This window comes from Aptenodytes patagonicus, chromosome 2 (assembly GCF_965638725.1).
Source record: "Aptenodytes patagonicus chromosome 2, bAptPat1.pri.cur, whole genome shotgun sequence".
Lineage (NCBI taxonomy): Eukaryota > Metazoa > Chordata > Aves > Sphenisciformes > Spheniscidae > Aptenodytes > Aptenodytes patagonicus.
The window spans coordinates 164,297,141-164,324,386 of NC_134950.1; the positions used below are offsets into that span (position 1 = coordinate 164,297,141).

Below are 27,246 nucleotides of genomic sequence, written 5' to 3' on the forward strand. Positions count from 1 at the left end.
TAAAGATGTTAACAGCTTTTATTTCACTGGTGCAAGGCCCGTGTGTCATCCACCACTCACCAACATCAAAACAAAACATCATCTTCTATAAAACAGTTTCAGAAAATTCAAAACAAAGTAACAGTGGCTATAATAAACTTCATACAATACTGTAAATCACTTAGTTTGTGTCATCCAAACAAGAACAAATCAGTTTCTAGCATACATGGCTTTTTTTTTTTTTGCCAAAAAAATACCAGCGCAACTCCAATACATGCCTCACACCTGGAAATGCGTAACATCACTCCATGACATTGATAGCTGTTCGTGCTTAGAACTAGTCATCAATTCACCCTACCAATATCATAAAATACAAAATGATATGAAAAACCTACATTTACAAAGTACAGTCCCAATCCTGCAATCTAATCCATTTGGGCAGGTACCTACCTGCATCCATTCCAACTCCCCTGAAGGCAATGTGGTATTTAGTGCTCCATTGCTAGAGATTTGATTGCAGAATCAGGGCACAAGTGGGAAAGGTTTAAATCTTTCCACAAGCAGTAAAGCACTGCCTTATTCTTCTAGATTCAGTTTCAGTAGTATTTGCACAACCTCCTAAACCGAGACCTACCTATTTTCAATTACCTCACATTTAGGAAGAAAGAAGGATAGGCTTTAAAGTAGTCAGAGAAATGGCTTTTACTGAAATGACTTGGGGCTGTAAGTTGTGCTTTAGTGCACGGTGGTGATCCAAATGCTTCCAAGAGATAACCACATCTTGCTTCAGTATTTACAGTATCTGCTGCCTTCCTCTGGATTACATGAGTTTCTTCACCAGCAAGATATCAGAGATCTTGTTTCCATTAGACGAGCATTATGACATGACTCCAAAGACAGGATTATGACGACAAATACTAGGGCCATACTCTTCATAGTCTTTCTTGGTGTGACATACTTGGAAAAACTCTGGCTATGAAAATATAAAACAAATCCCCTCAAAAGCATAAGAATATACCAAGCAGAAAAAAATGACAAATAAACTAATGCCTTAACATTTTTGTAGATTGCAGCTTTATAATGCGGTATTACATTTTTGAAGTAGAATAAAACTAGAAATATTAGGATATGAATAAAATTAATCAAGAAAAGTTTGTCTAGACAGAAGACTGCTTTTAAACACAGCAATAAGAAATCCCACTTTGGAGACAGGAATTGCTCCCATTTTCCTGTATTTGCTTCTCTCTCAGGTTTAAGATCACTGATTTGGATCCTGTATTCCTGAAGTCCTAACTAATCTCTAGTGCTGACTTCAAGAATAAAGGGACTATATCACCACTATCATATAAAAACTACTTCAGAATTATGTCAAATCATGATACCCTTACTCAAGTAAAGCTCCCACTTGCCCTGTACAAATTTTACTGAGATAAAAGTTGTGTAAGGATTCCAGAATGTGACACAGTTTAGGCTGTCACAATGAAAAGATTTAAAACTTAGTGCTCAGATCAAACATAGCCAGAAGACAATACGCAATAAATAAAAAAAAAAACATTAAGAACAATTTTGATAAAGACTTACTGTTGAAGCCAGCATGGAACCGCCGAACCAAACTGCGTAACGCTGCATGTGATGTGTTATCACTTGAACTTCAACTGGTTTGGGCTAAGAAAAACAGTTCGTCTTTAGTTGGTTTACATTTTCCGGCAAGATCCTTACAAACTGAAAATGCTCCAACCCAGACATCTTCACCTCTCCATTCACACCACTATCTCACACTTATTACTCAGTCTGCCATGTTCCCTAGGAGACCAAGTCATGAAACTCTTCACAATTAGTACACTGAAGGACGCAACAGTTAAATCCCTCTTGCCTACTGCTAAGATCACATATCTCCTAGAAGGGAAAGCAGAAATGCCCTTAGAGACTGCTCACAGTAACTTTAAGGCTCCTGTAAAGACATGTCATACATTGCAAGGCTACCAACATGTTTTACACCACATACTACCATATATACTACTCATTTTACAACACTGCATCTTCATTAGTGAGGCAAAAATTCTGAACTTTCTTTCACTACTCATGTAATTAATGCACTTGAAATTCATACTTACTTTTATCCGACCTCCACTGAGCTCCTCACTAAGTCGCAATCTCGCATCCACTACTCTCTTCAAATCCCTTTGCAGTCGTCGTCCAAAGTCCCTGAACATCGTGGATCCTCCTGAGAGGACCACATTCTGTGTAGAAATTAAGACACATTCTTTAATCCTTTATATATTATTTTAAATCCATCTTCAAGCGAGTTTCCCAAAAGCCAACACTGCAGAGGTGACTGTTTGGATCTTAACATCATTAGGAAGCTGACAAGCTACACAGAACACCTTAATCATTGCTCAATTTCCATAGGAGGTCCATGGTCCCCTACTTTCTTGTTTCCCCCCTTTAAAGAATAGTTTTATGTAGAATATGTTATTACAAAAGAGAATGATTCCATTAAAATGGTGAGCTAGTACCCTACATGTGCAGAGCAGCAGAAATAAGACACAACATCAAAAAGTTTCCCAGGGATGCTCATAGTAAGCTGTTTTAGCCCTGATACCAAATAAGGCTCTAGCCTCATCATATTACTGTTAGTGTCTTTCCAAAAGCTGTAGAGTTATCTAGAACTTTTTTTTTTTTTTTTTTTTTAAGACTTAAACTTCTAAACATAGCAACCAGTAAGTCCAATGATTCTTCAAAAGGTACCACGCCTCTAAAGAGGACTGCAGTACAAAGAAAGGTACAATGACTTTCACTTTTCTTATCTATACCTGCTTGCCTGGTATTACTTAGTTTTCAGAGCAGAACCAAAAGCCTCTTAGCCCGGACTTTTACTTCGATTCTAAATAGGGGTTTTAGAATGTCACATCCTTAATTCTGATAGTGTTGCAGGGTCATAGACTAATGCAGAAGTGATTTCAAAAGCAGGGGGATTCAAAACAGGAACCCTAGAACTAACATTGGTGGCAGCAAAAATGCTTTTCATAATCAGAAAAATGAACATTTCTATGACAAAACCATACGTGTGCCCTTGCATACTGCTGTAACTGCAAACCAAAGTGCCAATTAGTGCTTACTAAAACCACTTATATGCCTTAGACACATGTCCATGAGGAACTCAACTGAGATCAAGAGTTCATTACACACAGGTCAAAGGATTATCCCTCAGTAATAGTTTTTGATACTGCAGACCAAGTCTGCGCACGTAATGAAAGAATCCCTGAACCACTGTTTTCAGCCAAGAAGCCTGCACACAGATCTGAAGAGTCAAAGAATGCATAATAAGCGTTCACACTTGCAGGGTGCAGAAGTAACTGCTTGGATTTTAAGCAACAGATAACAAGGAAAATCTTGTCTGTAACTTGTAAAGTGAGAAGAAAGCTGTTTGTTTATTCATGAAAAAAAAAAATCTCTGCACATTGTAAAAACCATTACAGTAGGAAAAACTCATTTCTTCACAGCTTCAGATTATCTACAGTATAAAAGAGTGCATAACAAGGCAGGCGTACTTAAAAGAAAAGCACACATCCCCATAACATTACTGAAACATTTCCCAAAAGAAAGAGGAGGACAGAGAAGAGGAAAGGAGACATACATATAAGCAGGAGCCAGAAACCACAGTTGGTCCTAAAATTAAAGCAGGAGGGAGATTCTCCCTGCTCCCCCCATACACAAGAACATCTCTTCCCTGCCTCAAAGTGGCCATGTACTCCACATGGGAAAAGAAAATTGCTAATGGGGAAAGAAAAAAAAAAAGAGACAACAACCAACCGGAGTGATGAAATAGCAATTAAAAAGACGCCATCAGAAAATATTACCTGGGGGTAATGAAGTTGTCGAAGACTGTGAAAGCAATAATTCTATTCAAAGCAAATTAAACTTCAAGTATACTCCATAAAGTGGACAATGCTACCACTAAAAATAGATTTCAGAATACACCTGAGAATAATTGTTTGAATACATCCAAGACCAACTCATGCAAGTACAGAGTTAGCAGTAACATTGGGAGGATCTTTTATCATTCTAGGGTTAGAAGCTAAGAGGTTATGCCTTCCTCAGATTACAATTATTCAAGTACTTCTACACACTGAAGTAAGTTTAACAATAATACCGGTCAAGGAGAACAGAAGCACGAGGGTATACTTGTCGAAAAGGTGAGTCATCTCATTATCACATATCCAGGCCAAGCAGAATTTTGGATATAAGTAACTAGGTGACACCAACTGCCATTTTAAGATGGACAATTATATAGTTACAGTTCCCCTGCACTTCTTGTCAGCGCTGGGCCAAATCTGTGCTCTCTTTAGTAGAAGACTGCTCATGTATGAGCTTCAGCAAGTCATCGTAACTCAGCAGGTCAGTCTTCTGCAAGGAGGTCAGAAGCCAGGCAGTCCTCACTCACAATGAAAGCAGAATCCATACACATTCCCCACCCCTCAAACAACACACCCACCATTTACAAAGGACCCAATGAAGGTGGGAAAAGACTGTCAGATAAAAAAAAAAAAAAAAAAAAGAAAAAAACCACCAAGAAACCACCCCCCACAGCAAATACCTTCTCTAGAATAACTGAGTAACACAACACAGTAATTCCAGTAACCACTTAACGAAAAGCATAATAACAATGAAGCATGTTAAATACGTCTGTGGAGAAAGCTTACTAATGATGTTTGGGTTTTCAGCCTGCCTAGGAATTCTCTGGCCTCCCAGAAAAAGACATCAAGGCAGTTAGGATTTAAGTATCTGTTTCCAGCTGATTCCTTTAAAGAAGACTTCTTCTGATCTTACTCTGCTCAAACACACTTCGGCTGGTTTAACAGCTCTAAGCAGACCACAGGTTTCACAGCTAACACTGATTATCATACCACCTGACAGAAAGAAGCTCCCACTGATTTTTACTTTTATAGCTCACTGGTTGAAAATTTGTTTCAAAAGAATGTATTCCCTTAGAAGAGAGGGATGAAGACCTTCCACACACCTGAAAAAGCTAACCACAAGTAGTAAATAAATGAAAGTAGGCCCTTGCTAGAAGGAAACCAGGGGGTGAACACCAATCATCTCAGAGGGCTGGCAAGAAATTTCTCATTTCTCATCCCAACCCTTTGCTTCTCTTATGAACTCTAGGATATTGAGTTTCTCTCCATACCATTTCTGGTATTATGCCTGTACAGTGCAATGCTGCAGAGATATGAGGCTACCTAACAAAACCACCCAGTTACAGTAACAGAAGTGTCTATCTAAATAAAGTTTACATGAAAATTCCAAAAAGTTAAATGAGCTTCTGCAGAACTCAATGCTACCAAACACAAGGTGCTGAACTGGTCTGTGCATCTTTACGCTGCACCTTGTAACGAGGTATAAGTGCACTCTCAGCTGGACACTTGAGACTTTGCAGCACCAAACTAAGAAGCATCTACTGCTTTTCTGGTAAAATCAAACTTCAACAACGCATTTCAGTTTCCCTTCCTTCCAAATTATAGCCTAAATTAAAGTTGTTTAACATGACACAACCACACCACCAGAGACGTGTAATGAGAGCAATATATGACTTAATAAAAATTATTATGGGTAAAAACTGGAAAGTTCACGAGCTGAAGCCAAGCACTTCATGAGCAAGTGAATCAATTAAGCTACATGCCTCTGCTAATTTAGTTAAAACAGGGCAATATTTGCCAACATTGTATGGAAAGTGTAAAGAGAAATACAGATATCAAACAACAAATATATTACAAAGGAGTAAATGTATTGTGAGAAACACTACTTTTTAAATAAGTTTGACTTTTAATGATGAAGAAACAATTTCTGTTTCTTTAAAATCATGATTTTCAGTGTTCATTTAGCAGTTCGAGCAATATCAAAAGATTTCAGCGTGACTTATGGTCGTGCTGTTCCACAGAAATATACCTGCACTCAGACACAGAAGTAACCACAAAATACTGCAGCTGTATTGAGCTACTGTTAAACCAGCTAGCACGAGTAATGTTATAAATTTAATTACAGCTGTGATAGGAATAAACAGGGCTTCTCCTCAGTACTCCTGTGCTATGCTAAGAGTGTTAATCACTTGGGGCTTCTACATGAGGTAGCAGGAATACCTTTTCCTTCCCGTGTCTTATCATCGGTGCCCATATGATGCAGATCTAATGGCCTGGCAGTCTCTCCAGCCTTACCTCACCCACAGAGCCTCCTCACTCTGCACTTAGTAATGAATAGCAAATATTGTCATTTTGCTGAAGCACAGATAAGCAGAAGTCAGTTGAACCCTATCCAGCCTTGTGCTTGAGGGTACCTACAATTTTGGAGGGGAAAGGCAAGAACAGGGTTGACACAGCAAATAAGCTGGGCACCACCACAGACTGTATTTCTCCCTGCAGCTTGCAGATGTCCAGCCGGACGCCGCACAGCAGTCTGACAGCGCCATCTACACACCACGCAGCGCATGTGAAGCAGTTTTCACACGAAGTATTAACCAGCAGTTCAAGTTAGAAGTGATGTTAGGGGGATGTTTACCACTCCTTTAGCCTCCAGCATGCCAGATCTCTCCAGGCTTTGAGGATGGTTCATTATGAGCGAGGCAGTCAACAGTTTAACCTTCCAAGAGAACACTGATACAAGTGTAGTCCAAATCTTAATTGTATCAGCAAGCTCAAGTTCACTATTGTCCACAATAGCTGCACACCCAGCTAGAAAGTCATCTTCTCTAAGGAAAAGAGCCAACATCATTAAAATCCTGTCTCCATGCACCTGCGTTTCCACTGAAAACCTGGACGATTTATCTCCAATAAAACACCACACATGCCAACACACTCAGTCCCCACCTCATGCAATGTTTTCAGCTTGAGAAGGTAGCTTAAACGTTTGAGGTCAAGGATGTTACAACTTGAGCCGTCATAATTCGAATCATGAATATCTAAACATGCTTGGCTAGGATCTTTCAGAAATATTTTTGACAAGAGTTTACCTGGTTTCAGATGTCACTTATCTGAAATTCTTTCATCCATACATTTGTGCCAAAAACACAGCAGAGAAAAGTTGAAAGAAATCAATCGTTGGGACAGCCAATGACCCTACACTGACATCCTTTCTACTGGGAGAAGGCACAGACCTCCGAACTGTCAATATCGTTCTCATCTCCTGTTACCATCTAAACTCTGGAAGTATCTGGGGAGAGACTCTGGATGGGGAAAAAGGAAGATGAAGCAGAGTGTGGAGTAAGAGTGACAGTTTCTGAACCTGTTACCAACAAAAAATACCGTTTATTAGAGTATCAAGCAGTTTTGAGAACTTCTGAAAGCTCTTTGTCCACCTTTAAAGTTGTTATTCACTAGCCGACTGTTAAATTCAGCTACTCTTTTTTGCCACTTAAGTGTCAAAATTCATGCCCTAAGTGACAGAAGTTAGGACAAGTTTCAGAGCATTTCCAGGTTGAAAACAGATTTTTAAATAGCAACTGGTATTGAAAACATCCAATACTAGCATCTGTTGTGGCTATACCACTGAGCAGATGTTTCCCACTGATGCAAGCTGGGTGTGCATTAGTTACGCTGTGTTTAGTAGTATGCTCATAGTAACCTGAAAGCTGGGAGAAGGACCACATTTTTCTGCAGACAGTAGACCCCATCATGCTACCATTCCCTCCCTCTAATTTCTCCGCATTTCTGTGATACCAGTTATACTATATATTTATATACTTATCTCATATTTATAAGGAAAGGTTGTGGAACAATATTTTAAGGAAAAAGGAAGCTAAAGAATTCTCAGAAAAACAGAACTAGACGAACTATACACCATTCTTCCCAAAGAATGCCAAGTGTGATGCAATGCCTCACTGAGCCCCATAAAAGCACGATTGCATTACTAGCTGCATGCAGGATGGGTCATTTTTCAATGGAACTCAACACACAGGAATGATCAACATGGATTAAATAATCTGGTATCCTTGCTATCATTTCACCTGAGCACTCACTTTAAATTTCATTCTACTTTCTGAAGATTTGGGTTTGTTAAAAAAAAATTTAAAGAATTAAAAAAAATCCACCTTATTTCTTCAAATTTTAATGCAAGTCCATTGGTTCCAAACCCAGCAGCCTACCTATTTTCTTCCATTTTAACAGAAAGCAGCTCATCCCAAGCAATCCAGAACTCTCAACTCTGTGTTAGAGACACAGAGAGAGACAGAATAAGAATATAAATCAATTCTTCCAAGCAATCACATTAAGACGGTGTAGTCATGGGAATTAAAAAAAAAAAGAGTGCATTGCTGGCAACTGTTATACAATTAAAAAGGGTTCATCACGTGTGAAAGAATGTTTGTGGTTGGTATTGAACAGCTACAGGCTATGGGATTGTCCTGGTTTCGGCTGGGATAGAGTCAATTTTCTTCCTAGTAGCTGGTACAGTGCTGTGTTTTGGATTTAGAATGAGAATAATGTTGATAACACACCGATGTTTTAGTTGTTGTTAAGTAGTGCTTACACTAGTCAAGGACTTTTCAGCTTCCCATGCTCTACCGACTGAGAAGGCTGGAGGTGCACAAGAAGCCGGGAGGGGGCACAGCCAGGACAGCTGACCCAAACTGGCCAGAGGGACATTCCATACCATGGGACGTCATGCTCAGTACATAAACTGGGGAAAGCTGGCCAGGGGGGCCGCTGCTCGGGGACTGGCTGGGCATCGGTCGGCGGGTGGTGAGCAACTGCATCGTGCATCACTTGCTTTGTATAGTCTTTTATTATTATTGTTGTTATTATTACTATTTTATTTCAATTATTAAACTGTCTTTATCTTGACCCATGAGTTTTCTCACTTTTACTCTTCCTATTCTCTCCCCCATGCCACCGGGGGGGGCAGGGAGAGTGAGCGAGCGGCTGTGTGGTACTCGGTTGCCGTCTGAGGTTAAACCATGACAGGGATCTGGCTGAAGAACAACAGTTTTATGAAGGTCCTGCTGGTCCAAACATCAACGTAAGGTAAGATAACTGGCCTCATAAAAGAGATGTTGATCAGACTGGGAAACAGGGATACTGACAATAAAACTAAAAAAGAGAAATACCATGGGACATCAAAAGATAGGTTGTGAAACAATGCTTCAAAGGCTACATACCACGTATGATCTGCAAGAAGGGTACTTGCAGGTATTTTCTGCATGAACGCTGAGGAAGAATCCAAATACATGTGATGGAAACCCAGCTGCAAAGCACAGGGCCTTGGCTGGCCGCCACACAGCACTGTGGGTAAGTGAAATTGATAAACCACAGAAACTAAGAGAAAGTATGAGAGGATTTCTGCACCTATACACTCTTTTAAACAATGAGAACAGAGATGCTCGTCTCTTTGCAGTGACTTTGCTTAAAGAAGGCAGCAACTATTAGCATTAATACCTACTGACATCTATCATTATGTTCCATAGGTAATTGTGTAACATTGTTTTAATTAAGCAAGTACAATGAAAAACAGAAAATGGAAAAACAAAGTCTCAATCAGAGGCAAGCCAAGGGAAAGTTATTTGCCTGCTGATTACAGTGAAGAAAGAGTAACTTAACCTCAATTTTTAAATACCACTTTCCAGAAGTCAGTACTAATCCCTACCCTACCAAGCGATGAAGCTATTGCTCTATGGCAACTTTGGTCTTCCAAGAAAAAAAAGCACAGACCCTAAGCACAACCAGACACTAAGAGTTTCCTAAAACCTCAGGCAACGTACCTAAGCTTGAAGCCTTTGGAGACATCTACTGCAAAATTCACTCCACATATGAGCTTATTAAGTAGTTTAACTTCCCTTTTTAACCTGCTCCACAGACTTCCTCTGAAGCACTGTGTCTCATTCCAGATTACAGAGTATGTTTACTAGACAAGTAAAACAGACTGCAAAATTTTAATAGTTACAAATTACCCTGAGATATGACTTAGTTGGAACTTAACGCTCATTCTAATAGGTGAGGAAAACTACCACCCTTTATGTGAGCAAGCAAACTTCTCCATGCTATTACTTCATGCTGTTATTTCCAAAAGAGCACTGCTGCTGCACAAGCAGAAAACAACCAGGAAGCATAGGATGTGCTGCCAATATAAAGAGAGCTTGCCATAGGCTACGCCTGTCAGTACCTTCCTTTTCATTTCTTCAAGAATCAGTGACTGAAAAGTACTGTCCGGACTACACCCTGAACAAGTTTAAGCAGGCATAATTATTGTCTCCTAAAAGATTTTAAGCCTTCATGTATTTTAATACTGGGTTCAATACCTGGCTAGAACAGCAGACAGTGAGCAGATACAAGTGGAGACTATGAAAAAACCCCTATGTATTTGAAACCACTGCTTAGTAAAGCGGGGGGGGGAGGGGTGAGACCACGATGTAACCCTCAAAACGGGCAAAAACGAAACACATTCATGCACAAGAATTCACATTACAAGTCTCAGATGCAAATAACATCCCTCTGCCACAGCTCCCTGGGGACAATACTTACCTGTGTTATCAAACTACTGCTACAGATAACCCTTCTTTCAGAAATAAAAAGCAGCGAACATCAAGTACTCTTCATTCAGAAGTGGCGCTTTGTTTAACTTGAACTTTATTTCCATTCAAAGTTCACATTTCTCATAGCGGAGAAAGTGGTAGCTATGTCTATGCTTCATGATGATGTTGATATTTAGTCTTCAAATGAATTACGTTAATCTTCCAACAGAAAGACCGTACCTTATATAATGGACGCCGGACATCAATGGGACAGTTCTGTATAACTTCATCAACTACATCCGAAATGGATTCCATAAAATCAGGATTAGCAAACTACAATGAAATAGAACAAACATTAGATATTTCCTCCCAAGAACAGAGAAACAAAAAAGGCAGAAGTGAGACTGTAGAGAGTTTGTAATAGCACTTTTAAAGGAGGCGGGTGGGAATCAAAATCGCTATTACTCCTGCTCACCATTTAGTCTACTTTATAACAAACCCACTTCTGTACAAGGGAAAGGAGAATTCCTTTTTCTGCAGAGAAATTCAGATTCTCTTCCTCGGTCATAATTTCACTGTTTAAAATTTATGTACTATGGGCCTACTATTGCACGTGACATGAGTTTGAGTTCTCCTGCAATATTAAACATACTGTTACTGTGTAATGTGGTCATGCCTTTCCTTTTAAGTGAAATAAAAAGAGTCAGTGTGCAAATCAGAATGTTCCTTTGTAAAAAAATTTTCAACCCTACTAAAATATTTGTTAAATTCCCACCAAAAAGTCAGATTTTTTTTTTTTTTTTTTTTAAAACAAGCACACAAAATCTCTAATATTCAAAAAGGCATAAATACTCTAAGGTCTTGAGTGGAAATCCCCATCAACGCAAACATCGATACAGTGCTAATGTAGATTTCTGCATTTATAAATACTAGAGAGTCAGAGTTGCTAATGCTAGAAAACATTCTTGGACTAATGGCAATTTTCCACTTAAAACTTAACACAAGCTTAAAAAAAACAAACACACCACACCACCAAAAAAAAAACCCCAAACCCCCCCCCCAAACAGTTCATAGCCTAGGTTTTGCCCTTTCACAGATTAAACTTTGAGAAAGCAAATGAATTATCAATAAATACATAATAATATATTATTATAGATATATTATTATATAACTTCAAAACTTTCCCAAAGGTGCAGAAACTATTTGGGATTTGCATCCTAAGTAAGATGAAGTATCTAACTGGATGAATAACAAAAGCCAAAACACAACAAGTATACATTGAACTGAAAGAGAAATTAGCAAAGGAGATCAAATTGGAGATCAGGAGCCATAAGAATGATGTGAAAAATCCCCAAGAATTCAAGCTAATTTCCACTGTAAGAATTAATCATGCAAGAAGCTAAAACATGAAGCCACATAAATTAAAAGAGAAGAAAGAAGTGGTATTGCTTCACACAGAGAGTTCTCATCTGAATGAACTACAGCCTGAAATCTTCTCCCGAGCTCTCCATAAAGATACTGATAACACAGCAGGGCAAAAGGAATAAGTAGAAATGAGAGTTATGGCATCCAAAGTAGAGTATAACATGCTCCCAGAAAGGGGACTAGAGAACTGACATGTGAAATTGCAGTCCGCTAGCAAATACCGTATGGTTGGAGAATAGCAAGTAAAATACCTAATTTAAAAAGCGGAGAGATAATCTGGGTAACTACAAACCCCAAAGCCCAACTTCAAGACTATTAAAGACTTCAGAACAAATTTTGTAAGATGGAGATAAACTGAAAATAGGAAGAGATTACAAGACAGCTTTACCAAAGGCAGCTTTTACCTAGCTAACTTGATACCCTTTGAAGTGAGGAGTTAATGAAGTCCAGCGAGAAATTCTCTTTGGATGCAGTACGTATCATCTAGTGTGTTTTTCTTGTCTAGAAAGTCAGTTCAGGTTTGTTTTTTTTTTTTTCAATACAGAGCCAAGAAACTATCAAGAAATGAAGAAAATGGAAATTAGTCCTTTATCCTGTTCCTAATAGTCTTTGAAGAGACTATGGAAAGAGGAGCTATTAAAATGACGTCTGACATGGGATTCAATGCCTCTCTGTAAGATCATGTGGGTAAACAGCAGGGAGGAGAAACTATTTAGCCCAGAGGTTTAATGCTGGCACAAGATCAGATGGCTACAAATTGACCACAAACAGGCTAAGGCTGGAATTTAGACAAAAGGTGAGAGAATGAGGTTTTTTAATATCCTTCCAATAGGAAGAGGGTAGACAAAGGGAAACTTCACCCGTGTTAACATGGATCTTGATTAAATTTTTTAACAGTATTACAGGCTATGGTTGCCTGCAATAAACTTAATGGAGTGCATAGGAACGGAGAGGACTTTCTCTGCCATGCTGTAACATATTAAAACTTGACTCTTTCCTCTCCCACAATATCCTGAAGCTCACTCAAACTGAACTACCAAAAACCAGACAGATTAGGTATTGTAACGTTTCCCAGAATTGTATGTGTTACGACCACAGCAACACAGATTCCAATGGACTTCCCTCAAGGACAAATTTAGCATCCACGCTTTATAAATTGACACAGTATCAACAGAGAAAGTACACAAAAGCCAGTGTGCATGATTTAAAATATTATCAATGCAATGCTACTCACATTTTTCTGTGCTTATGTTAGCTGAGACTGCACATGGCTTGCCATCAGGAGACTTACTGATACCTTACTTCCACGTGATGGCGCACTGGCACCAAAAATTATAGTACCTCCCTCCCCCCCCCCCTTCTCTCCCACAGTAAGGTTTCTGTATCTTAATATTGCTAGTCCCTATTCTTACCTCAGGATGAAAGAAAATTTCAGGTCCAAGGAATCTTTCATAACCAACATCTATAACAAACTTGGTTTTGTTGATCGCATTGATGCCAGTATACTGTTTGATCCATTTTCGAGGATCTCCATCGTACTTAGCAAATTCTTTCACTATGTCAGGGCAAATGTAACAGTATTTCTCCTATTAAGAAATATCATGCATTAAAAATTGCCAAAATAATTATTCTGTCACTGAATTAAAGTAGAACACAATCAGAAAACCAAAAAATGTGAGCATTATTACAGATGGAGCCGTTCAACAGATGTTCTCACCCAAATGACTACTGAAGACTCAGCCCAACAAGACGATGCACATGGCCTAGTTGTTTCAATAAGATTGCACACTGACTCATCTAGATCAGTCTTAAAATGAAAACATCACAACCATTAGGTCTGCGACAATAAAGATGATCAATGGCAAGCTCTCATTGCAAGATCAGACCCACACAATGACCCTACTGACACTACATATATTTATTTTTCATTAAATTAAAAAGCAAATTTTAAACAAATCTAAAGCTTAAAATGCTGATTTGATCTGCAGAACATATTCACTCCAAACAGTCTAGCATGAAGATTTTCTTCCTCTTTCTCCCTCCCCCGCACTTGATTGGATAAACCACCAGAAGCTTGCGTAATTACAATAGACTGCCTACATTTGCATTTTTAAGACAGCCACTGGCAACTTGTTAAAGCCAAAAAATTAGCTCAAAGAGTTTTATTTATGTATTAAGAGATAAAGAAGGGTGTACCTTTATGGCTTTTGCTGTCTCCAGAGATTGTTCAGGAGGAATTCCCACCTCCCTTTCCCTTAGGAGTTGTTGAATAAAATAAGTAATATCTCTACCTGCAATAGGAATATGTTTGATGCAACTTCCAATTACATAGCCTTCTGCCTATGTAGGAGGAGAAGGAAAAAAAAAATTGGGGAAAAACCTACTGTGTATCAATAATTAACAGCAATTAACATTCCTTTTTATAATTGTTTTGATTTTTAACTAAAAATAAAATCTTGAAACTGTATAATTACCATAAAAATGTGCAACCCACTGCAAAGCAGGTATTATTTTTATTTAAAAGACCTTGATTACCACATATAAACAGATACTGATTATTTAATAGATACACAAGTGAGAAAAAATCTTGCACACGTTAGAAGACAAAGTCTGGTCAGATGGTTCCTTTTAGGCATGATCTGAAAAGCAAACGTAATATAAATGGACCACTCATCCTGTTTGAGAGTGAATAAATGAATAGGAAAAAGTATAAAATTTATTAAAATCCTCAGACAAGAAAAATCAAATGAAGTAGTATCTAACGATAAGCACAATAAAAACAAGAAGTCTATTTGCTAAATTCTTTTCAGGATGCATTTACTGAAAACACTGGTATTGCTGAGCCAACATTATTTTTTATCTTGCCTTTTTTTTTTTTTTTAAACCACTTTTCAGAGTTTCATATGGTAAATGCTATTTTTTCCCCAGCATTTCCCATATGAAGAAAATACTGAGGAGACCAGATTAATACCAAAATGCATGATGAAGTTAAAAGGGAATCAAATTTTCATTTCTAAAATAACTGATCATTCAAGCATACTATATGCTTCAGAAATACACAAAATGACATCAATAGAACAGATGTCAGTATGCACAGATAATTCTATATTTTTAACATCCAACATAATTAAGCCGTTTGAGATCGACCATGTATATGAACATGCATTTATACTAGCTTGTAGTTGTTTCCACACAAGCAGAGTGCACTAACTTCTAAAATACAATAAAATCATATAAAAAGCACACGTTGTCAGCTATATTAAACAATCAAAATGCAGGACATCAAAAAAGTTAGGGCATTTCTTGTCAGACATTGCTGGTATGCAGGAGATCCAAAACCACGATAAGCATTAATATTAATCAGAACTGAGGCATCACAGTAACAGAAGACAAAGTTTTGCATAGAAATAGCCTTTAAAAGATGGCCTGATGATTCCTTACTGTGACCTTCCTATAGCCTGCAAGCTAAATTAGTTGCATAAATAAGTTCACATAATAAAATACATACTTTTCAAAACAATCATAAGGGAGGAAAAAATCCCAAACAACCAAGCAGCACTAAAAATTTAAAAATAAAGCTTAGTTTCACACTTCTTATTTAAACCTACGGTAAACAAACCCTGTACTTGTCCAAACCACTGCTGATTTCAAACTGCATCCTGTTACATACCACAGGAATTACGTGGGTCACTCCATCTCCACTATCGATGACAATTCCAGTCAAAGTACGTTCTCCAACCTGCCTTGATGTCCAAGAGGCAGCTAAGGCCAACACTGCCTACATGAGAAAGAGTTTATATTTAGAAGCAGGCAGAGTGTGCTAATTTACAATCTCAGAAAATACTGTTTCAAACATTTTAGACATGTGCATACAGAAGACTATACATACTGCAGCTATGCTGTACTTTAGAAGTATATATTCACTTTGTTCACCTGAACAGCAATGTAAAGTCCTGGTATGTTAAATGATTCAAACATGATTTCTGCAAGATACTCTCTGTTTTCTGGTGTGTTCAGCGGAGGCTCTGTCTGCAAAAAAAAAGTTTTGAAAAAGCACCTCAATAGAGTCCTAACGGTTCATGCACTGATTAGCTCAGTACGGTAATCAAACTTCTAAAATTCTCAGTGCACTCAAAATAGAAAATTTCAAATAGAATTTAGTTTAAACTAAAGTGATTGAAACTTCTCAAAAACAAAATCCAACCTGCAGTAGCCTGCATCACAAAATGAACAGAATTTAGTTATAATGCAACTTCACAGATTACTTTCTTCTTCCTCCCCCCCCGCCCCCACCCCAGTTGCTGAAGAAATAAAAGACATATACAGACAAAAATCCTCCAACAGAGCTACTTGTGCTTGGAACATTATTTAGTTTCTCTCTTGCAAAAATATTTTCTTACCCAGTCTTATTAACTCACCATTAAAAAATAGTGATCCTCAGGTTCAGCTCGTAGGTATTTAAAAATGACCTGCTCCATGAATCTCTCCATGAGGTCCCAGTCTTCAACAATACCATGTCGTATAGGCCACTGAAGCAAGAAACTTGTCAACACTCTAGACCATACAAGGATAAACAAACCCAGAAATAGGAACAGCCTAAGTCCCCAAACCCTTGCATCTTCTGCAAGAATGAAAAAAACCTCATCTCATGGTTACCTTATCAAATCCTCCATTCTAATTTTAATTTAGAGGCACTATTTGAAGTCATCTCCTGCTCCCAGGTACTTCAAGTTGCGATTCTATCTTGCAAGACTAGAAGCCAGAATCCAGACTCTATTCCTAATACTGCTATTGCTCTATTGCGGCACTGTGTTTTAATCTCTTTTTGTATCAATTTTATCATTTATAAAGTTGAGAATTATACTTGGCTTCAATATGCCTTCCAATCTATAAAAAGAAATAAAGACCGTATAGGCTATATATTTTCCAACAAAAATTCTGGCAGGGATGATGTTTACATTTTGTTCAATGTTAAGAACACAGCTGACATTTAAGGAATATAGTAGGATGTATAAAATGTGATCCCCCCCCCCCATAATTCATAAGCCAGTAACATTTTGTAAGTACAAGAAGTCCTTTACTAGGGTATGGAAAATACGATTCACAGAAAAGCTGCATTGACTACAGTCCTCCACAAAACAATTGTGACACTCCCTGAAGCAAGAGTATCCAACACCCCAGTTCATATGCCATGTTAAGAGGATACACTTTTAGCAAGAATTTAAATATTCAGTGTTTATGACTATTTTAATAGCTAATAATTTTGAGAACTGAAGAGCTGCACTGTATCAATGAATATTTACAAAAGGGTTCAAGCACCACACAGGATAGCACTAGTAAAACAGACATTTAAGAAAGGTAAAGCCATGACGAAATCATGCAGTTTTTAAAAAGCAACAAAAATACTTTACAAAAAGCAAATGTGTGTTTGAAACGGCTATCAAAAAGGCCCAGAACATTATATAGTAATAAAAACGTGAAACTTTGGAAAGACTTCTTAAAAATACCCAATGCTTACCTTTGTAGCATAGGTAGGTTTATCTATGGCTTCATCTCCTATGAAAAAGTCCAGATCATCAACGCCTTTCATTACCCTCCTCTGAGCCTGGTCACCTACTTTGGCTGATTCTCGGATTGCAATACCTTAAAATAAAACCCAAACAAATAAAAACAAAATCAAAACAGCTAAATACCAAGCAATGAATATTTATTTACTTAAGGATTCTTTTCCAGAAATAAAAATTGGTATATAGAAAGTATAGTTTCCGGAAAGCAGAAATTATGTAAGTGGTCTATTGACAAGCCAATAAGGCAGAGTTCATTCTCACTGCATCACGCAGGATTCTGGTCACCCATCCCTCCTTCATGTATATAATAACTCAGAGAAAATCTTAAAAATGTATTCTATTACAGACTACAGCAGTCATTAAACCTGCGCAAGTACAGGATTCCACCAGAGATACTCTTTAAGCCTGTAAACAACATGATTTTCTGAGTTTCAACTCTGAGAATTAAGAGAAAGAGCACAGGAGGAGAAGAAAATAAACTATGTACTTCAGAAATAAGTACTGGAGTCATTATCCCGGCTGGTGGGAAGGAGGAAGGGGGGAGGGGAGAAATCAATTTGCAGTGCTACAGCGAAATCTTTGGAGACGTTTATGCTTCCCATTAGCAGGCTGCAACTGTCACTAAAATTATTAGATGATGGCTGCTATAGGCAAGAAGATGAGGCAGCAAAAAACACAAATCTGGGGCAAGCTATAAATAAAAATGGAATAAAGTACTCTTAAAACATAACCTTATTTATATACAGTTTTCTTTTAATAGGTTATAATCAGGATCTAAATAACATACAGTAGAAAACGCAGAGTAGACAGGGATCATCCACGAACGCGCCAAATACTATCAGCACCAAAAATTACTGACAGGCAAACAATTCTTTTGGAAACACGGCTAAGCCCCAACAAGTTTATAGTTTTATAAAACAAGATTTATAACAAATTCACAGGAAACTCTTCCTATCCCACCTCTTTAACATAAGACATTTAAATCTTTACCAGTGGTTTAAGTTTGAATTTCTTACAATACTTAAAATAGACTATAACCAGTACTGCAAGCTACATCTGGTAAAAGCATGTCCCCCGCCACCTCTTTGGCCCCCAATTACCTTTATAATTTCCTTATCTTTATAGCTTCTACTGTGAGTAGCTACAAGGCAGTCTAGATGCATTAATAAGCAGTTAATTGACAAAGTTCACAAAAAGTAAAAGGCAGCGTTTAACATTAATTGGAGATAACCATGAGATAACAGATGTCATTATAGATGTAAATACATAGTCAGTGCTACTATTTAGAAACTTATATAGCATTTGAGACGACAATTAAAATCAAGAACACCAGAAAGGTATAACATTTGCAACAAGTTCAACATACAAAAAAATTAAGAGTAAATCTGCTCAACAAAAGCATGTTAAATAGGCAAAAACATTTTAATTGGTAAACACACCCCCAAAAAGAACATTTTCTAATAGGAACAACTTTTTTGAATATTAAACTGTCTACAGTCCCAGACAATGTAAATAAGGCAGACACCACCTGCACTTTAGTACTTAATTTGATTGGAAGCCTTCCCCAGATTATCCGGGCAGTAACCATGGTGTCAGGTAGACAGGAGGTAAATTGCATTCTGTCTACTCAAGTGTCCTGGCAGAAAAATAATGGAGATAAAAAGGAAATTGGACTGGAGTTCTCTTCATCTTTGTCATAGCAACCAAGAGCTGATTTAATGAGCAACAGTCCTAGCTAACTGCAAACAAGGAGTTCTGTTTAGCTACACTCTAGCCAAAGATGCTAACGCAATGAATATCACTTCCCAGATGGACAAGAGACTATGAAGGCTGAGTTGGGAGTTGGAAAGCACATCATTTACTCATGAAACTGCTCAGGGATAGCGGTGTATATTAGAATTTGGAGGGACAAAAAATTACTCACATGATGGGATAATGAACTGAGGTTCTGTATTTCCTGCATAGCCAAGTTTTGTGTACCTAGAAAAAGAATGATCACAAGGTCATTAGCTGCACTTAGATGTAAAAAAAGAAAAAAAATACTTTCAATTCACTACACTTCTTAAAGCAAAGGCCAAACAATCGCATACCACATCTACATTTTCTGGGTTATGCTTTCAAGTGTCATCCTGCTGAGAAGAAAACTCAGAAGTGGTAAATATTTTAGGTGTTATTTATTTTTCAGACGCCTTCAGCTTACAAATTTTGGTACTTTTTTCCAAACTATGCAATCTGAAAACTCAGCTCTTGCTTCTCGGTCTTGTTGACCAGACAAAAGATGGGCAGGCCACATTCCACCCTTTGGTAAAAAAAAGGCTGTGCAGATCTTACCTTTCAGAAAGCTACCATGACCAAAGATGTCATAAGACTTTGCATATTTGTTTAATATTGTCAAACACAGGAAAAAAAAAATAGCATCTTAAGCACAAATCACAGTTCAGAACTCTAGTTGCAATCCCAATACAATTCCCTGTCACGCCTTGCACAAACCACTCTGTCACAGGTATGGTATCTGTGTGTGGTAATATATACTTACTACACCAAAGTAAGCATGCATTGATAAAATGCTTTAGAAATGGGCAGCAGATGGTATGAAGCATTGTCTGTCTCTTTCAATATACATATAATATCTATTTTAACAAGTAAAGGATCAAGAGAAAAAAGAAAATGGTAAGTTGGGGATGAAAAAGAAAAGGAATTTTCACACAAAACCTAAAATCTCTGCATGGTGTTACTGGCTGCAAGCTAGTTCATGTCTTCAGCAACTAGAAATAATTAACTTCCCAGACTATGAAAAACAGCTCCAATTCCTAGGGAAAAAAAAAAAATCAGAAGCAGTTTCCAAAAAAAAGGAAAAAACCCGACAAAATTAATTGAATGATTGCAGAGACTGAAGTCTCTCTCTAATATTATCATTAGATTGGAATAGAAGTACAATAATAGCATGATTTGAGGGAAATTAGCATTATTCACATCCATTTTTACCATGAAAACCTAAAGCCGTGACATTCTTAAATGAGACCAATCACAATGTAGGTCCTAAAGTGAATTTAGGGTCTTTGTCTACAGCCTACTCTCAGTATTTGCAAACAATATTATGCCATTGCTAAAGCAGAGGGTTGCTTCTTCATTAACAGCTCAAACAGTAAGTTTGCCTTTATGGAGTATTTCATATAAAAACACTCATTAAGAGTCAGTTTGCTTAGATAAAGGAATTAAATCAAAACTGAATTAGCAATGACCTTGGAATTTAAATACTGTGTTTTCAACATCTCTTCAAAGCCATAGCTTCAATAGACTTCAAATAATAGTTAAAAAAGCCATTTTCCCCAAGGCTAAAAAGATAAGGACTGTGTTTTGGGGGCAAGGGTTTGTGGTATTTTTAATCATCATTATATGGGCATATGCTTTCAGTTTAATCCAAAATGTTTACGCATACTTTCTGTGGCTCTCAAAAAATATAATCAGGGCATTAGACTAGACTGATTTGTAAAGAAGGCCATTACTAGTAAGAATTCTTTTTACAATTGTTATTGCCTAGTTTCTACACATTTTAGAATGAGGCCTACCTAGAGAATATTGTTAAAACATAACAAGCAACAAAAGGAGTTACACAGCCCTTCAAGCCCCAGTGACAAAAAACAAAGTCAATATATACATATACATGCACATACCTAAGCATGTAAATATGTATATATACTTTTTATACAATTTTTATATACGTGTGCATATATACATAAAAAAATTAAAAGGTTCCTGCAATGTAACGAGAACTGATTTCTTAAACTAAACTCTGGCCAAGAGGAGAGTTCAGTTTGCCATCTTTTCCCCCTCTACACATGCTAAACTCATACCCATTCACAGTATTAAAAACACCCTCTAAAAGTCAACTTGGGCTCTCAGTCTACAATAGCTTTACCTTCCCTCTCAAGTAGGGATCAGATCCCCCTACTAGAATAACTTACAAAGTTACCAAAAGCCGATAGCTCAATATTTTACTGATTTATTTTTTCACTAGCTGAATTAACCCAAGTTAAAACTACAGGATAAGCTTATTTCTCAGTATCTGTGAAAAATAGTTCTCTTCAAAGAACACATCTCACAGACGGTAACATCTAGAAAGATTTCTTTCGCATGCCATTAATCCATGAAGGATTAATACTAGAACTATGAGAATAACTAAATTCTCAGTTCAATGTTGAAGCAAGGAAGTGAAAAAAAAATGCTGTTCAAAAACAAAAATCTGTTTAGGATCAAACAAGAGACAGACTTGAACAAATGGACGTATTTCAGGTGTTTTGACAAAACCAAATGGAAGGGTAATCCAAACCACTCTCAAAACCAAACGAAGAGAAGGAAAAGAGACACTGCACTTGTGCTGCCCTTTCTTATTCAGCAGCCTACTCACTCAGGACATGGCAGACTTGGTCCCAGATTTTTCTTCTGCCCAGCAGGACCCAAACACATTCCACCTTCCAGAGCCCTAACCAAGAGTACATTAAAGTGTTTGGGTGACCCACTTCCAAGACCTCCTACAGAGATTGTTCCCTTTTATACAAGATATTATTTAAATATTCATTGCCCTGAAAGGCTCTGGACTTAAACAGTTAGAAAGATTACCTGGTCTCCAGTCCCTTCTCCAATGAATATTTAAGCATCTAAAACATGGTTTTCTTTCTCCTGGGTTACAGCCTAGCAGACTAATGGTAATGCAACGCCTTGTGATCTCTAAGTGACAGAGACAGCTGTAGGGAATGTGTAGATAATCAGTATTCCAACTTAATTTCATTAAAAGTAGCAGATTTATTGCTAGTGAGACGGGAACCTACTGGAAACTCTCCAAAGTATAGGATACTGGAGGCTGCATTAAAGATTAGTAGAAAACTGATCCAATAGACAAAGACTATTTCATGCAAGGGGATTTGAAGGGCCTACTCATTTAAAAAAAAAAAAAAAAATCACTGGAAATTATATATTGTTGAAACAAGCGGTTTCTAAAAATAGTGTTGTCTCCTACACATTATTTTTCCCAGGTGATTAGTTAGTACACAAATCAGTTTCACTAGCTTTTGCATGAGGAATAGTCATCCTAATCCTGTTCTCTTCTGAGGTCTTACCATGGAAAGACAGAAAAACTTACATAGAAAAATGACTGCGAAGATACACAAATGGACCAAACTTGGAAGCAGATGCTGCACCCTCAACCACTTTAAAGAGCAGAGCTATATTTTGGAAAATTCTTACTAAAGCATGGGAACAACATAATTTAGGCATTTAAAAATCACACACTCAAGCAGTTGCTTTATCTATCTCAAAATACAAGACATCCAGTTTTTCTCTGGACAAGTTGCAAAAGACCAAAGCCCAGCTGTGAACGTTTTAGCATTTCCTCAATTTCTATTGCTTTTTGGTCCAGATCTTTAAAACAACGTGTTACATCCACAAAAAAAAGCTCTGAAAAGATAGATACGAAGTGATTGAAAACAGCAAAATGCTCTAAGAAAGTCCTGTAAACAAACAAAAAATAACCTCTGTAAAGAGAACAGTTTCTGACAGTTAAGATGCTAAATAACTAAGTTATTACTGCCAGAACACCTGTGATGCCATGCTGTCATAAACAGACTGTATTATCATTATTACAAATACACCTGAGAAACTTGCAACACAAGTTCTTCATAAAGATGTGGAAAGGCACTTTTGAAATGAAGAAGGATGTGATGAAGGAATAGGAATGAAGAAAGAAGGGATGAAGAAGGAAATATCAAACAGAAAAAATCTATTATGTCTGCACAATCTACCCAAGAGCACTATAAGAATAAAGTGTACATTAGAGCCATTGCTTTTTTTGAGAGTCTAGCACTTTACAGGACCAAAGCCTGTGATTATAAACAACAGTTAATTAACTCAGGCTCCTTAGACCCAGAACAGCAATTACAATAACGTCTGTTCACAAGTCTCACATGTAGAGAGCAGAAGTAATACTTGGCTAAAGCAACTCATTTAGCATCAGAAATATAGTAAGAGGGGGAAAATGTAACAGGTTCTGAGGTTCCAGTTATCTTTAATAGCCCAGCAACAACAAAAAACACCTTAAGCTTCAAGTTTTAAGACAAGTCCAGCTCACTTCTCCCAGAAATCAAGTATTTACCTCTAGGCTCATCAGTAAGACTTTGCCGAAGTAATTTTTCTCTACTAAAAGAAAAATGGAGTGACATCAATAAAATACACCCAAAATAGAAGTATTCCTCAGTGTCTTCAACTACACACACTGAAGAGTAGAGAGGTATTTTAAGACATCTTTGTTTCACACACCCACGTACTAGCGTTCTGATGTCCACAGCTAAATGCCAGTTAATAAAACTAGTTATGAAGTTTAAAGCTACTTAAAACAGCAACACCAGAAAGGCCTGGTAGTCCTAGGAAACTAAAAATAGCATGCCCTTCTCCACAAAAAGACTGATAGCAATGCGTAAACTGATCACGAGGAAAACCTCATGCAAAGAAAAAGAAGACGCAGTGCATCAAAATTGAAGTAGCACAAGTCATTTGAAATACTAATGGAAAAGATGATAGCAAATTATTACCACTTTCTCCAAATTTGTCATAAACTGTTCACTCTTTATTTATAAAGAAAGTTCAAGTCATCTATCCAATACAGAAAAGGAACATTATCCTGTCCTGCTATGACGATATGTTTCTCACTGAAGGTCTGTACCTATTTTCTATACACCTGTTGTTGCTTTTTTTGAGAAATTCCAGCATTTTACAGGACTGAGGCCTATGGCTGCAAACAACAGTAAATTAAACCAGGCTCCTTACATGCAAAACAACAACAAGTCTTTTCACAAACTTCTTAAATCCCCTTACACGAAAAGAAGAAGGATTAGCGCCTGCACAAAGCACCTCATTCAGTACCAGAGATGCAAGTAGAAAAGTGTATTTTATATACATAATGTTCCACGGTGCATGTCTGCATATACCTTTTCCTTTCTGCTATGTTCTTCCAAGTTTCTCATCTGAAAGCCTTTTTGTGAATAATTTGAATGAATTGTTTGAAGCTTGTAACCCAAAGTAGATTCATTCTAACAATAAGAAGGTTTTCAGCCCACACAGAGGAAAATTCCAGAGACTGCATATCAATGAGTCAAGCTACTTCTTCTGGCTGCTTTGGTTCAGACTCTTATTTCTTCTTGAATTCTGCAAGATAACTTATTTCAAATTCAATAATCTCATTGCTGAAAAGTCTTCCACATTTCAGTGCCCTGCAGCGAAGCCAAGCAGAAGTCCCATCAGCAGAGACACCATGTTGTCTCATATGAATTAAGATCATTTGGAGGCATGGAAATGCAAAGTCGCATCATTTGGGGACTATCCGAACCCTTCCTGAAACAAACTGATATACATGCCCACACATAAGCTCCACCAGTTTTTCCCATGCAAGCACTAAATAGATTTTAGAAATTCTACTTAAATTACTATTTCTATGAAAGGACATAATAAACCATTTTCTGTCCTTATTTATTTTGTACAACTGTTGGTCAGCAATATCTGCTGCTAGTGTAACACTGGAATCACTCCACAAACTGAGAGCAAAGGAGGTCTCCTGCAAGAGACAAGACATTGCATTTCATGCATTTTCTGGATTTTGTAGTTTATACTGTAGCCTTTTTAAAGGATCCACCTAGAGCTCCCATTTCTGTCCTTGAAAAACTCTTCAAAGCTGTCAAGTAATATTCCTGTAACACCAACAGTTCTGTGGAGATATTTAAAATATCTTCAGCAAATAAATAGAAGGAACCTGGGAAACTACCCAGGAGTATCTAATGCACAGGCAGAATTACATGCAAGACGGAACCCTGTCTCTATTCTACTCCAAAAGTTTCCAGCTGTGGACTCCAGTATTCTCCACTGAGGGGACAGAGCTGATTTCTGGTAAGATAAGGTATAAACAGAAACAGGACAAGAGACTTCTAAAAATTTTGTGACAGTTGCATAAAGACGTATTTCAAAATATGAAACACATTTTCAGGAGAAAGCAGTGTGACACCACATCATTGGAAAGTGCTTCCTCTTGTTATCTGGGGGTTTGCGTTTTTTGTTTGGTTTGGTTTTCGGTTTGTTTTTTAAGATGGCTCAGTTTTAGAAGTTTTAAAGGTAACTTTCCAAGCATTAAATAAATGAAAATAGTGCTGCAAATTCCCTGCAGAGCAAAGGTCTATTATTGCAATAAATTGATGTAATCAATGACACTGAGGCACAGCCTGACAAGTGAAGCTATTGGCTGAATAGTTACTCATGGACCAGTGCCTCCTCTCCTCCTCAGAGCTGTCCATAACTGCTGGGCCAAAAGAAAGATGTTAGCAAGAGCACACCACATATTCAGTATCACCTTCATTACAGCTCCTCTGACACTTCCCACTCCTGAGGCACAGCAGAACTGGTCTATTGGATGATGAATGGGTCTTCTCTAGCCACAGACAGGTAGGAAAGACCTGTTCCTGAAATGCCTCCCGAGCGCAGCCTCTGCAATTTAGATTCATTTTAGTTCTCAAAGACTTGAGTTACAAAACTTGTGGTTTGGCTAAATGTAGAATAAATCTCACACTGATTTGACAAAGGTGAAGAAGGGATGACCTAATGACCAAGAAACACCAGTAGTATAAGACAGCCACCTCCCATCTCATTGCTGGCCGGAGGTAATACCTGGAAGGGTTCAAGACGTACGTGCCATCTAGAGGCACAGCCAGATGCAACCCGGCAAGGCCACTGCGGCCCCAGAGCTGTGCACGAAGGAGACGCCACAGCCCAGCAAGCACACCTCACCTGCCTCTGGACCAGAGTCAGTGCTGGTTCGTCCCTTCCAGGCAAAGCAAACGTGTCCCATCTCTCTAGGCAGTCATTTGAAATAAGCCACCCCCAATTTTAGCATTTCAGTCATGCAATAGTTTAAAGTCAGAGAACACGAACAAGAATTGGACCCAGGACGAGAAAAGGGCACACAGAACCACACCATCCCCGGAGGCACACGGCCAGGGCACGACAGGACTGCCCTGCTCCGAGCTCCCAACGGAGAGGAAGGGCAGGAGGAGGAGGGTACTCGGTGGAGGGCGACAGGCCGAGAGGGGACCAGGACACACGGCAGGAGCCCGGACCCGTGAGAGGGGAAGGGACTCCCCGCTGAGGGCCCTCGCCAGCAGCAGGAGGCGGCTGAGGGGCGCCGGCACGGCGGAGACACCCCCACACTCCCCAGAAAGGGGACTGGCAGCGCCGAGCCCCCCCCCTCCCCACACTTACCCAGTGCCTCCGTCTATCACGCAGGGTGGCAGGTAGCTCGCCATGCTGGGGAGCCGGCAACGCGGGCCCTACGCCACCATCCAGGCCGCCGCCGGCTCCCCCAGCCCGGCCCGGCGCGGCCTCACTGCATCGGCGGCGGAGGGGCGGCGGGCACCATGCAGCCGCCTGTCAGCGCCGCCCCCAGGGCGCATGCGCCGCCCGCCGCCGCCGCCGCCACGTGACGCGGCCTCTGCCGCCGTCCGCCCCCGCCGCTCGCGGGCCGCCATCTTGAGTAAGGGCGGCGCGGGTTTGCGGGGTTGGGAGTGTGCTGTAGGCGGCCCCGGCGCGCTGTCATGGGCTCCGGAGGAGGGTGGAGATGCTTGTCAGAGGCTATGCGTTTCAACAGGGTCGTAGCCTTGTTCTGGGCTTGATGCCATACTCGACTTCCTGCTCTCTGAGGCACACTCCTTCATCTGGGCCAGTGCCTCGGGCCTGTCAGCCAGGGCT

General features: G+C 38.8%; 1 protein-coding gene across 4 annotated transcripts; it reads right to left on the bottom strand.

Annotated features, from left to right (window-relative positions):
• ACTR3B (actin related protein 3B) lies at positions 1 to 26,920 on the bottom strand. 4 transcript variants are annotated; one of them, XM_076331935.1, is made up of 12 exons: positions 26,761 to 26,920; positions 19,391 to 19,446; positions 17,418 to 17,542; positions 16,318 to 16,428; positions 15,833 to 15,928; positions 15,570 to 15,677; positions 14,096 to 14,239; positions 13,312 to 13,485; positions 10,715 to 10,807; positions 2,094 to 2,219; positions 1,561 to 1,644; positions 1 to 948 (listed from the first exon to the last, which is right to left on the bottom strand). In XM_076331935.1, the coding sequence occupies exons 1-12, from the start codon at positions 26,802 to 26,804 to the stop codon at positions 814 to 816; spliced, it is 1,296 nt and encodes a 431-aa protein (XP_076188050.1). In that variant the 5' UTR covers positions 26,805 to 26,920; the 3' UTR covers positions 1 to 813. The 4 variants fall into 4 exon arrangements, with proteins under 4 accessions (XP_076188050.1, XP_076188047.1, XP_076188048.1 ...); XM_076331932.1 differs by having other exon boundaries at positions 1 to 952; XM_076331933.1 differs by lacking the exon at positions 26,761 to 26,920 and adding an exon at positions 25,856 to 25,944 and having other exon boundaries at positions 1 to 952.
• Between the last annotated feature and the right edge of the window lie 326 nt (positions 26,921 to 27,246).

Coding starts and splice junctions, on each gene's coding strand:
- ACTR3B (XM_076331935.1), bottom strand. CDS start 26,804: ATGGCGAGCTACCTGCCACCCTGCGTGATAGACGGAGGCACTGG. Junction 19,447..26,760: donor GTGATAGACGGAGGCACTGG/GTAAGTGTGGGG, acceptor TTCTTTTTCTAG/GTACACAAAACTTGGCTATG. Junction 15,678..15,832: donor GACTTTACATTGCTGTTCAG/GTGAACAAAGTG, acceptor TTTCTCATGTAG/GCAGTGTTGGCCTTAGCTGC.